Source organism: Pseudophryne corroboree, chromosome 5, assembly GCF_028390025.1.
Source record: "Pseudophryne corroboree isolate aPseCor3 chromosome 5, aPseCor3.hap2, whole genome shotgun sequence".
In the NCBI taxonomy this organism is placed as follows: Eukaryota; Metazoa; Chordata; class Amphibia; order Anura; family Myobatrachidae; genus Pseudophryne; species Pseudophryne corroboree.
The window spans coordinates 125,663,127-125,676,592 of NC_086448.1; the positions used below are offsets into that span (position 1 = coordinate 125,663,127).

Below are 13,466 nucleotides of genomic sequence, written 5' to 3' on the forward strand. Positions count from 1 at the left end.
GTATTCTTCTGAAACACATGTCATATATATGTGTATATCTCCTTTCTTCTCCCCTTTTGCTAAACGGAAGCTTGGTAATTTTTCACAGATAAATAAAATGTGTAAAGAGATTTAGTATCAATTGTAACAGCTATTAATATGCTGCTACTGTAAAATCATGTGAACAGATTACTACTTCATTAATAGGTATAATCGCTAAGAGATACAGAGTCCCAGGTGTATGGTGACGGTTTCCCTTTCTTCTGCTGTTCCATATGCCGTGGTTAATACCTTGGCAGTGAATGGAGACAATGAGAGCGGGGAAAGGCCGTCCACCTGGAGACAGAAAGGACAGAGCAGTGCGAGCCGCTTCTACTGTCCACGCTTCACATCCCCCCTCCCCTGTTGTGTAAACACATTGCAGGGGGGCCCGTAGATGTCCAGCAGTGGATGAGAGGGCGGCTCTGAATACCTATTTGGATTCCAGATCTGTCGTGTCACTGAGCTGGGTCAGACCTTCGTAGATAGCGGGTGGCCGCTCGTGGGAACCGGACGCCGGGTCGGGTGTATTACCCGCACCTCCGTGTCCTCCACACGCCCGCGTCCCGCTGATAATTTTTTTGCTGAGAGCTGCTGCAGGAACTGGTCGCCGGATCGGGTGTATTCCCTGTGTCTCCGTTTGATCTACGTATCCTCGTCCCGCTAATGATGATGATGACGTACGTTTCACATGTAGCTTGATCACATCAGTGACGCTATGGGGGGGGGGGGGGCAGGCAGTATTTAAAGCAAATACTGTGCACTAATCAATTGAACAATTAGCATGGGATGATCATCATTTGATCACCATACAGAGTCACAGAGCTATGTTGCTTTTATTGATTATAAATATAGTCACGCCAAGATTGCAAGAAGGTCTAACCAATAATCCAAATAGCCACATAATAAAAATATAACATAATAATAATTATTAAGGCCCTCTGTTGTGCCTATAATTAGGAATCATTAGAGAATGATACTAAGGTGATCATAGAGTTACTACTAAATCATCTCATTCCGCTGACACATGATTACCTAATGTTGGTGAATTAGATCACCAAATAGTAATTAATTAACCGTCCTATATGAAATAGATATCGCCGCCAAAGAAACCCCCATCTCCCAACCATATTTAATCAGCAGTAATATGCTAATTAGTGCACAAATTGACCATCCTATATAGGGCATATATCGCTACCAAAAAGCCCCCCTCACTCCCTCCCAGCAATATTTTAGCCGCAATAATATGCCGATTATTGTGATAATAACAAATATGATATAAGGAAAAAGTTAATAGCCTGATATAGATATAACCGTTTATGTCAGACTCACGTCAGAGATCTAAGACTAAATTAGTCGTGCGAATAGGCAATATTGATAGCCAATAGCATAGCTAATACTCAATAATATATCACTAAGTTTGATAACAAAATATACTTTTCTGCCCCTATTATTCCGGTAATTTAACCAGTATCTGAACATTTGAAATTTGGGGCTACTATTTTACAAAGGTTCTACTCTCAGGCTATCAAATATATCCATGTGCCTGGACATAGAGATCTATTTTAAATTATGAAATAAAAGTTACATTTTATTAACTAATAAACATCCCAAGAACAAAAGCCTGCTTCAGGTACCCCTAAGTCCTCCGCATGACGGTGGATGGGAGGGCCCGGAGGTGGGGCCTGTAGGAGCGAGACTCAGACAGTTCAGTCAGATCTGAGTCTCGTCCAGCCTGGACCCCTGGGTGGTAGATATTGTCTCTCAGGGATACAGGCTGGAATTTCAAAGTCTCCCTCCTCATCGTTTTTTCAAGTCGGGCTTGCCAACTCTGTTGCAGGACAGCACAGTGCTACAGGACGCTGTCCAAAAGCTGGTGGAGGCACAAGTCATTGTGCCGATACCACCGCACATGCTGACAAAGGGTTACTATTCTAACCTTTTCGTGGTACCGAAACCGGATGGTTCGGTCAGGCCTTTCCTGAATCTAAAGTCGTTGAACCCCTTTCTTTGGGAGTTCAAGTTCAAGATGGAGTCTCTCAGGGCGGTCATAGCAGGTCTGGAAGAGGGGGAATTCCTGGTATCCCTGGATATCAAGGATGCATACCTTCACATTCCGATCTGGCTGCCGCATCAGGCTTATCTCCGATTCGCATTATTGGACTGTCATTTTCAGTTCCAGGCTCTGCCGTTCGGTCTCTCCACGGCACCGAGGGTGTTACCAATGTGATGGCGGAGATGATGATGATGCTACTCCGAAAACAGGGTGTGAACATCATTCCTTATCTGGACGATCTCCTGATAAAGGCATCGTCCAGGGAAAGGTTGCGGAAAACCATTGTTCTCACAACACAGCTGCTTCAGAGTCACGTCTGGATTCTGAATTTTCCAAAGTCACATTTGGAACCGACCCGGAGATTGTCGTTTCTGGGAATGATCCTGGACACGGAAGTACAGCGGGTGTTCCTTCCGTGGGACAAGGCGTTGGTGATCCAATCCATGGTCAGGGATGTCTTGAAGCCACCCCGGGTGTCTGTTCATCAATGCATTCGCCTATTGGGAAAGATGGTGGCCTCCTACGAGGCTATCCAGTACGGGAGGTTTCATGCTCGGACCTTCCAACTGGACCTCCTGGACAAGTGGTCTGGGATTTTACCTCCACATGCACCAGAGAATTTGTCTGTCGCCAAGGGCGAGGATTTCACTCCTATGGTGGCTCCAATTGCCTCACCTGCTGGAGGGCCGCGGATTCGGGATTCAGGACTGGGTCCTGCCAATGACGGATGCGAGTTTCCGGGGCTGGGGAGCAGTCACTCATGGGGTGATTTTCCAGGGAAGGTGGTCAAGCCTAGAAGCCGGCCTCCCCATCAATATTCTGGAACTAAGAGACGTCTACAACGGTCTTCTTCAGGCGGCCCCTCTTCTAAGAAACAGGGCCGTTCAAGTACAGTCGGACAACGTAACAACAGTGGCTTACATAATCCGACAGGGCGGAACGAAGAGCAGGGCGGCGATGTCAGAGGTCACCAGAATACTCCTCTGGACGGAAAAGCATGCGTTGGCGCTGTCAGCCATCTTCATTCCGGGAGTAGACAACTGGGAAGCAGACTTCCTCAGCAGACACGATCTCCATCCGGGAGAGTGGGGCCTCCATCCGGAGGTGGTCAAGGAGGTAACAGATCTTTGCGGTCTAACCCAAATAGAGATGATGGCCTCTCGTCTCAACAAGAAGCTTCAGCGTTATTGTTCCAGGTCAAGGGACCCTCAGGCAGTGGCGGTGGACGCCCTGGTGTCTCAGTGGGTGTTCCAGTCAGTGTACGTGTTTCCACCACTCCCACTCATCCCAAGAATCTTAAAGCTCATAAGGAGAACAAGGGTTCAAGCTATCCTCATTGCCCCAGACTGACCAAGGCGGGCTTGGTACGCGGACCTTCTGGATCTACTGCAAGAAGAGACGAGGCCTCTTCCTCTTCGGGAGGACCTGCTGCAACAGGGTCCGTTCGCCTATCAAGACTTACCGCAGCTGCGTTGACGGCATGGAAGTTGAGCGCCTGATTCTTGCTCGGAATGGTATTCCGAAAGAAGTGATTCCTACCTTCATACAGGCTAGGAAAGGGGTAACGTCTAAACATTACCATCGTATTTGGAAGAAATAGGTCTCTTGGTGTGAGTCCAAGAAGTTTCCTGCGGTGGATTTTCAACTGGGACGTTTCCTCCTCTTCCTGCAGGCAGGAGTGGATATGGAAGGAAAAAAAAAAGGCTGCGCTTATGGTGCCATTAATAAAACAAAATTGTGGAGAGCTGATAACCAAGGAAATTATAAAAAAATGTTTTTTATTAAAATAATGACACACCAGTAAAACTTTATACACAATGTATAGAAAATTATAAGGTTAAATATGCTCTGAAAGAACCGTACATAGTTACAATAAACTAGACATAGTATCTTCAAATCAATTTGTTATTCTGATGTCTAAAATCATTCAATAGATACAATAGAAACTGGCAACAATGTTTAAGAATGTAAAGTTATTGTAACTGCTCACTAAAACTGTATCACTCTAATATTAAGTGTCCTGCAGGCTTTCTTGTAAAAGCAGAGATGGATGATGTTAAGAAACTCTCACATAATAAAAAACATTTTTTTATAATTTCCTTGGTTATCAGCACTCCACAATTTTGTTTTATTAATGACACCATAAGCGCAGCTTTTTTCTTTTTCTTCCTTGTATACAATTTAAAGCACATACACAGTGCCTTATAAGGCAGCGCTTTTGGTGTTATTTAAATAGATTTTTCTGTAAATATAGGCGCTTGAAGCAGATTTTGTCTTAGGAGTGGATATGGGGCTGAGGTTGGGATCTGTGAAGGTCCAGATTTCAGCCCCGTCCATTTTCTTTCAGAAACAATTGGCTGCCCTCCCGGAGGTTCAGTTATTTTTTGAAGGGAGTTCTGCATATCCAACCTCCCTTTGTACCGCCTACGGCGCCTTGGGACCTTAACATGGTGTTGCAGTTCCTCCAGTTGGCTTGGTTTGAGCCTCTACAGGAGGTGGAGCTCAAATTTCTTACATGGAAGGGGGTCACTTTGTTGGCCTTAGCTTCTGCTAGGCGTGTCTCGGAGCTTGGGGCTTTATCCTGTAAAAGCCCTTATTTGATCTTCCACGAAGATAGAGCTGAGCTCCGGACACATCAGCTGTTCCTTCCAAAGGTTGTGTCGGCATTTCATATCAACCTATTGTGGTGCCAGTGGCTAGTGACCCCTCGATTACTTCAAAGTCCTTTGATGTCGTGAGGGCTCTGAAGGTTTATGTGAAGAGAACTTCTCGTCACAGGAAATCGGACTCTTTGTTTGTACTATACGATCCCAAGAAAATTGGGTGTCCTGCTTCTAAGCATTCTATTTCTCGCTGGATTAGGTTCACTATCCAGCATGCCTATTCTACGGCGGGACTGCCGTGTCCAAAATCTGTTAAGGCCCACTCTACTCGTAAGGTGGGGTCTTCCTGGGCGGCTGCCCGGGGTGTCTAGGCAATGCAGCTTTGCCGAGCAGCAACTTGGTCGGGGTCTAGCACGTTTGCAATGTTCTACAAGTTTGATACTTTGGCCTCTGATGATCTGAAGTTCTGTCAATCAGTTCTGCAGGAGCCTCCGCACTCTCCCTCCCGTTCTGGGAGCTTTGGCACATCCCCATGGTACTAATGTGGACCCCAGCCTCCTCTAGGACGTTAGAGAAAATAGGATTTTGGTACCTGAGGAGTGCCTCTGTTGGACATGTTGGCGTCTCGCCTCAACGAGAGTCCTCAGGGAGATTGTTCCAGGTCAAGGGACACTCAAGCTATAGCACTGGACGCCATCGTGACACCTTGGGTGTTTTCAGTCGGTCTATGTGTCCCCTCCGCTTTCACTCTTTCTGCAGGTGATAAACGTAAGAAGAACAAAGGTTCAGGCGATCCTCATTGTTCCGGTCTAACCAAGGAGGGCTAGGTATCCAGTCCTTCAAGATTTACTCATAGAAGATCCCTGGCCTCTTCCTCTACGTGAGGAACGGTTACAGCAAGATCATGGCGTGTATCAAGACTTGCTGCGGTTGACGGCGTGGCGGTTGAACGCCATATCATAGCCCAAAAGGGTATTCCCATTGTAGTCATTTACACACTTCTTCAGGCTAGAAAAGAAGTAACGGCAAAGCCTTACCACCGTATTTGGCGTAAATATGCGTCTTGGTGTGAATCCAAGAAGGCTCCTACGGAAGACTTTCAGCTGGGTCGTTCTTCTCCGTTCTTTGCAGGCAGGTGTGGATGCAGGCCTAAAGTTAGGCTCCATTTCAATGCAGTGTTGGCCTTGTAATTTTCTTAAAAAAAAAAAAAAAAATTGGCCACCTTTCTGGAAGTTCAGTCTTTCGTGCAAGGAGTACTGCACATCCAACCTCCATTTGTGCCCCATTGGCACCGTGGGACCTTGACGTGGTCTTGCGTCACACTGCTTGGAACCTTTATGAAAGGTTGTGTTAGAATTTCTCTCTTGGAAAGTGGTCATGCTATTGGCCTTGGCGTCCGCAAGGCGGGTGTCGGAAGTAGCGGCTTTGTCTCACAAGAGCCCCTGTTTGATCTTCCATGTGGATAGAGCGGAATTGAGAATTTGGATAATAGTTCTGCCAAAAAAGTGGTTTCGGTGTTTCGCAGAAACCCGCCTATTTTGATGCCTGTGGTTACTTAAGCATTGGCTGATTCAAAGTCTCTCGATGTAGTCAGGGCTTTGAATATTTATGTCGCCAGTTTGGCTCAGATTGGGCAAACAGAGCCTCTGTTTGTCCGGTATGCTTCCAGCATGTTTGGGGCGCCTGCGTCTATGCAGTCTGTTACACGCTGGATCTGTGATACGATTCGGCGTGCTCGTTCTACGGCTGGATTGCCGTTACCAAAGTCAGTGGAGACCCATTCTACTAGGGAGATGGGCTCTTCTTGGGCGGATGCCCGAGGAGTCTCGGCGGTTCAACTTTGCCGAGCGGATACTTGGTCTGGTTCAAACACTTTTGCTAAGCTCTACAAGTTTGATACCCTGGCTGCTGGGGACCTCATGTTTGCTCAGTTGGTGCTGCAGAGTCGTCCGCACTCTCCCACCCGGTCTGGAGCTTTGGTATAAACCCCATGGTCCTTACGGAGTCCCCAGCATCCTCTAGGACGTATGAGAAAATAGGATTTTAATTCCTACAGGTAAATCCTTTTCTCTTAGTCCGTAGAGGATGCTGGGCGCCCGTCCCAGTGCGTACTGTATCTGCAGTTATTGGTTATGGTTACACTCTTGTGGTGTTTCTTTTCTGTCAGGCTGTTGCTGACGTGCATGCCAGGGCATGCGGTGTCTTATTATTGGTTGTGTTGACACACTGGTTGTGTTACATATTCTCTCAGCATGTGGCTGTATATTGTTCATGCCGTTGGCTGGTATTCTATTGAATGCCACGTTCTGCGGTATATTCGTGGTGTGAGATGGTATGACACTCACCGTGTTTAAACAATAAATTCTTTCCTCGAAATGTCCATCTCCCTGGGCACAGTTTTCTAACTGAGGTCTGGAGGAGGGGCATAGAGAGAGGAGCCAGTTCACACCCATTCAAAGTCTTATAGTGTGCCCATGTCTCCTGCGGATCCCATCTATATCCCATGGTCCTTACGGAGTCCCCAGCATCCTCTACGGACTAGGAGAAAAGGATTTACCGGTAGGTATTAAAATCCTATTTTTATGTTGTGGTTTGGAGAGACCAGATAAAGTGATAGGTGTTCTTGACAGTGGTTTTGCCAAGAGCAGTGCTGTCTTGTGTACGTTGTTCATGCAGCATCATTTTCTTTTCTGGCCCACTTCTAGGAACAGCGGAGTTCAGCCACCTCCATTTGTTTCCCACTGTTGACCGCACCTGAATTAAAACTAGGACAGCCAGCTTCAAAATCCTCTGATGTTTATGCATATGGGATGATCCTGTTGTGGGTATGGTCTTCTTCTAGCTTTGGTATCAGTGGTCTGTAATTGTCAGTTTACAGTAGAAACATTTCATTTCTAGAATAGATCTGTTTAATAGAACACTTGGAAGTTTATTACCATAGCATAACAAAACTTTTCTCATATACTGTAGCATTGTGAGACGTCAACCATAGTTACAGTATAGTGCTCATCCAGCCCAGTATTAATGTGCTACATGCAGTGGCAGGCAGTAATTTCTCTGTATGTGCATCCGTTGCAGTGCAGCACAATTTGTCTCTAACTGGATTTAACTCTGACTGAGGCTCTATCTGTTAACTCGCTGGACCTAATTCAGATGCAGTCACAAAGCTTCTATTGTACCAAATCGATGTATTCTTACTGCGCATACATCTGATCCGCAGTACGCACATGCAGTGAGTGAAATGCGATGACAGTTGCACCGAGGAATTAGTCGCAGAGTGAGTGACAGGAAGACCGCATTGTGGGGGTGGGAACAGGTAGTGGTCAGAGAAATGCATGATTAGAAGTTGCAATCTTACTTGCTACTGGAGAGCCCTCTGCGACCCAGAAGAGCAGCTGAGCCTGCGCGTGTACAGAGGCACTCAGACTGCGACATGACCCGATTTGCAACAATGGTACCGATGTATCGGCAGAAATGATGAGACAGCAGTGGGCTTCCCTGTGCTCAGGTTAGCTTCTGGCCATATTAGCATATAATCGCAATTGTGAACGGCAAAAGATAGCAGCAAGAACAACCACATCTGAATTTGGCCCACTTTGCCTTCTCTTTAGACTACTGCTTATGCTATACGTGTTGCTGCCAGGTGTAGCCTAGCTTGTCCAGTTTTCACAAATAGCATTCCTTTTCAAAAACCTTGGCATGGGCCTTTAGTCACACAAACCGAACATGATGCATTTTGAGTTATGAAAAAGCAAAACTCCGACAGCCGTACAAATATGAAAATTTTATCACACCTATCCGTCAACAGCAGGAATCTCCGTGTCTCGCACTGTAGTTTAATGATCAAACCCTTTTTATATTTTGTTTTTTCTCCAGCTCTGCGTAGGAAACAAAAATATTGTATGTAAACAAGACGGAACGCCCGATCTTTCGAAAAATGATATGGTATGATCCGTTTTATATATGCCTTGTGAATATACTGACCATTCATATTAACACTTGTACAGATACATGACATTTCTGTTCTGTAGTATTTTTTTATTTGTCAAAAAAAGATAAATATTTACATTTGGTAACGTGATTATTTAAATTGCTGTGGCAGTTGTGATTTAAATAGGAACCCCCACTTTTCAATGTTTGGAATTCACGTTTCTTATTTACTTGGATGAAATGAATGTACAAGTAAGTAATGGGCATTCAGCATATGCACAATACATATCTAATACATACATAAGTAGCTAAATGCCTTGAGAATTGCGTCTGGGAACCACTGAGGTGAATAATGAATGGGTAAGATGAATGTATAAACAAGGATATAAGGAATGCATAATTAAGTCACCTCAGACAGAATAACGTGAGTGGCACTGTTTCTGTTGGGGGTGGCCTGGGCTTTCAAACAGGGGTGTCTGTGCTGTGTGGGCATGTATGGTAGTTAGGTGCTTTTCACAAGGGGAATAAATGACAAACTGGAGTTAGTGTCTGGAGAATGACATTGTGGGGTGTGTCTATTAACAAAGCAGCTGTATAGCTGTAGAGCAGGGGTCCGTTCAGTATCCTGGCAGTCGGAATACGGCGCCAGAATCCCGATACGGCTTGGAATGCTGACGCTGGCATCCCGACACGGATCAAAATGCTGGCACCGGGATCCCGAACGACTTCTGCTGAGACTCCTCATTGGTAAACCGTGGGGGGGTTAGGTTTAGGCTTTGTGGAAGGGAGGGTTAGGGATGCAGGAAAGGGCGGCTTCTGTGACTTTGTCGGCATCACGGGAGTCTACGCCTAAAATGATTGGTCCTAAACCCCAAATTGGGCAGTTGACAGGTATGTCCTGGCCAAGTTTCCCACCAAGTTACCTGTTTGACATCCAAACACCTTCTAATTTTTGTACTGCTTCCTAAAGTCAGGCATTATATGGACCCCGTTTCCTGGCTTTGAATTTTTGGGGAGTCCCAGGTTACAAGTGTCATTTCCTTGAATTAATATTTACTTATTCAATATTTATCTGACCTGTCAATAATGGTTGTGGTCCTCCAGGTCTCTCACTTTTTAATTTGCAAGAACTCTCCCTAACATCTTATTTGAATTGCGAGGCTTTGGGATTATTCTGTGGTAGACTCATCAATAGGGGGGGAACCAGGGTTGACAAGTGTGTGGATGAAGGCAATGTGATTGTATTATTCCGTTAACTGATTTATGATTTGTACATTTGGGAAATCTCCACGTTCTCTTTTTGAGAAATAAATGCACAATGTAGCCCCACCACCAACACCAATCCCTCCTTTACCAGGTCTTTAATGAGCTGGTGTCAGGAGCAATTTCTGGACACAAAGAAACTTTTTTATTTATTCTTTCTGATAAAAGGTTAAATATTGTATAGTAGAATTTTTCAGAAATAACCCTGTTGGCAATCTTTAGTCTCAGAAATCTAAAGTTCATCCTCAAAATCCTGTTTTCCACATTTCTGCTAGTCACTCATAAAGAGTTTGAGTACCTCCTTTAAGTATTGCATATCAAAGATGATACTGATGGAAAATGGCTTATATTCATGACACTTTTTTGTATTCTGAGCTAAAGGTGGGGGGTTTGGAGATGTAGGGCAATCACACAAGAGTTTTGGATGTCACCAGATATTAATATGTAGTTATATATGTCATCATACTTGTCCATAGGCCATACATCACGAGGTGGCAAATGTGACTGATCTGCTCCAAAATATGCAGTCTACCATCTTTTTCTTAATATTTTCCATTTTACTCTCATCGCAGACGCAGCCAAACGCTACTCAGAGGGTACTAGAGACACAGGGCTGATATTTTCACAGCATAGGAATTAGTTTTAAATGCATAGAGACTCGCGATGAAGTACAACGGAACTTGGCGTGGGAGAAAGTTGTGGCTGCTGCATAGTATACAGATTCAGATGCAGTCGCTCACAGATGTACAAATGGCACACATCAAATTTAACAGTGCAAGCTAGCTATGTAGCTCGGCCACTCCCAGTTTTATGTAGGCAAATAAAACATACATTTTGAGCAAAAAAAGCCGCCTGTGTAGTGGAGTGTCCCGGGACCAGGAACACAAAGAGGGGAATATTTGAAGAGAATAGAGCCACAGTGTACGAGGACACATCTGCACATGCGTGTAATACCATCAAAACTTCCATATATACTGGTCAGCCATATCATAAAAGCCACCTTCCTAATAATGTGTAGGTTACACTTGTGCCGCCAAAACAGCTCTGACCCATTGAGGCATGGACTCCTTAAGACCACCGAAGGTGTTCTGTGGTATCTGGCACCAAGCAGCAGATCATCTTAGTCCTGTACATTGTTAGGTGGTGCCTCCATGGCTTGGACTTTGTTTTTCCAGCACATCCCGCAGATGCTTGATCGGATTGAGATATGGGGAATTTGGAGGCTGAGTCATCATCTTGAACTATGTCATGTTCCTCAAACCATTTCTGAACCAGTTTTGCATCACACTGCCTCAGTCAGCTTGCCTTATCCATGTTACCAAATCATACGCACCCAGCCATCCACATGATGTAAAAGAAGACATGATTCATTAGACCAGACCACCTTTTTCCATTGCTCCATGGTCCAGTTCTGACTAGGGATGGCCATCAACCATCGATGATTCAAAATCATTGATGGTCTATGACCAATGTCAAATACTTTTACCATCGATGGGGGAGAACCAGATGGTTTCCCACCATCAATGGTTTAGTGCCACCAATTTTTTTTTTCCCTCATAGTGTCAGGCCACAGAGCTTAGACCTGCCCCTGACACCCCTGAAGCAGTAATGCAGGGGTGACTATCAATGGGTAAAACCATCAATGGTTTCTTTATAGATGATTTTACACCATCAAGGTTATCAATCAATGGTACCATTGATGGATAACCTACCGATGGCCATCCCTAGTTCTGACGCTTACGTTCCCATTGTAAGTGCCTTCAAAGGTAGACAGGAGTCAGCGTGGGTATTCTGTCTGGTCTGTGGCTCTGCAGCCCTATACCTAGCAAGCTGCAATGCACTGTATTCTGACACCTTTCTATCGTAACCAGCATTAACATTTTCAGCAGTTTATGCTACAGTAGCTCCTCTGTGGGATCGGACCAGACAGGCTAGCCTTTGCTCCCCACACACACATCAGTGAGCGTTAGGCACCCATGACCACATATTGCCAGTTCACCAGTTGTTCTACCTTGGGCCACTTTTGATAGGTACTAACCACAGTCCATACCGGGAACACCCCCACAAAACCTTTTGTTATGATGATTCTCTGACCATGTTGCTTGCCCATTTTTCCTGCTTCTAACACATCAACTTCAAGAACTGACTGTACCTTTGGCAGGTGCTATTGTAAAAAGATAATCAATGTTATTCACTTCACCTGTCAGTGGTTTTAATGTTTTGGCTGTTTGGTGTATATCATGGGATCCAATATTTTATTTGGCCAGTGATCAAACAAAGAGAGAGAGAGAAAAGTACTCTGCAGGTGAAGCACACACTTGGGGACTGATTCTGAGTCTACACTGCTGTGTTTTTTTCCGTAGTCTTGTCTGTGGCTGAGGTGCTGACTTTGTGCATCTGCAGCTGCAATTATCGAAAAGATTTGCACCAACCCCAGGCTATATGCAGAGTATGACCTCCAATATACGCGATTAAGCATCTGAGTTTGCAGTCACTACTGCATCATGCCAGTGACACTCCCATAACACACCAGGCTTAATATCTACTTGCATCGGTTTAGTCAGTGCAGCCCAATTGTTCCTGCAAATCTGTACGCAGACACCGTGGGATGCATGTGCAGCTTTTTAGTTATTTATAATCCCTAATTTACATGAACATCTGCATTGCCTGCAACTCAGTATCAGCCCTTGTAAAATGCCCTATTTTGATATTCACCTATAGCTAAGTCCATATTTATTTGGACACTGGCACTATTATTTTTATTTTATCTGTATACCAAAACATAATCAAGTTAGTTATATAATGAATATGATTTTGAAGTGCGGACTACCAGCTTTAATGTGAAGATATTCACATCCAAACTGGAGGAAGCGTTTAGGTGTTATAGCTGTTTAATATGTAGCCCTCTCTTATAAAAGGGACCTAACGTAATTGGACATTTGACTCAAAAGCTGTTTCATGGACAGGTGTAGGCTATTACTTTGTTGTTTCTCTATCAGTTAATCAGGCAAAAGGCCAAGAGTTGTTTCCAGTTGTGACATTTTTATTTGAACCCACAAGATGCTGTCAACGGAGATCTCAATGCAAGTGATAGAGGCCATCCTTAGGCTGAAAAACGAAAATCCATAAGAGAGGTAGTTGGAACCTTAGGAGTGGCCAAATTAACAGTTTGGTACATTTTTTGAAGAAAAGAATGCACTCGTGTGCTCAACAACACAAAAAGTCCTGGATGTCCACAGAAGAGAACAGTGCTGGATCCTTTTCATGGTGAAGAAAAACCTCTTCACAAGATGGAGCCAAGTGAAGAGCACTCTAAGAGAATGGCATATCATTATTTAAGTATATACTGTAAATTACTAATCACCCAGTATTTCCGACAATATGGTAATCCAGATGTAACACACCTGCTGCTAGAAGCATTTGGAAAATGCCAGTCCCCTTAAAAAGCACTCATAGTACAAAGAAATGCTTAGCGCTGGTGGAATACTCAGGAAACCAAACCACACATTGAAATTAATAACATTTATTTATGAAACAACTAAACACAATACAAATTAAAAGCTAAACTCCCCTGAGTCTGTGATAAAAATGGTAAT

General features: G+C 44.4%; 1 protein-coding gene across 7 annotated transcripts in view; it reads left to right on the forward strand.

Moving 5' to 3' along the window:
• STK31 (serine/threonine kinase 31) overlaps positions 1-13,466 on the forward strand; it is a 783,847-nt gene that overhangs the window by 753,210 nt on the left and 17,171 nt on the right. For all 7 annotated transcript variants that reach the window (XM_063921681.1, XM_063921683.1, XM_063921684.1 and 4 more), the window contains 2 exons: positions 7,383-7,502; positions 8,554-8,622. In XM_063921681.1, the coding sequence (XP_063777751.1) occupies positions 7,383-7,502; positions 8,554-8,622 (189 nt within the window). The remainder of the gene's footprint in view (positions 1-7,382; positions 7,503-8,553; positions 8,623-13,466) is intronic.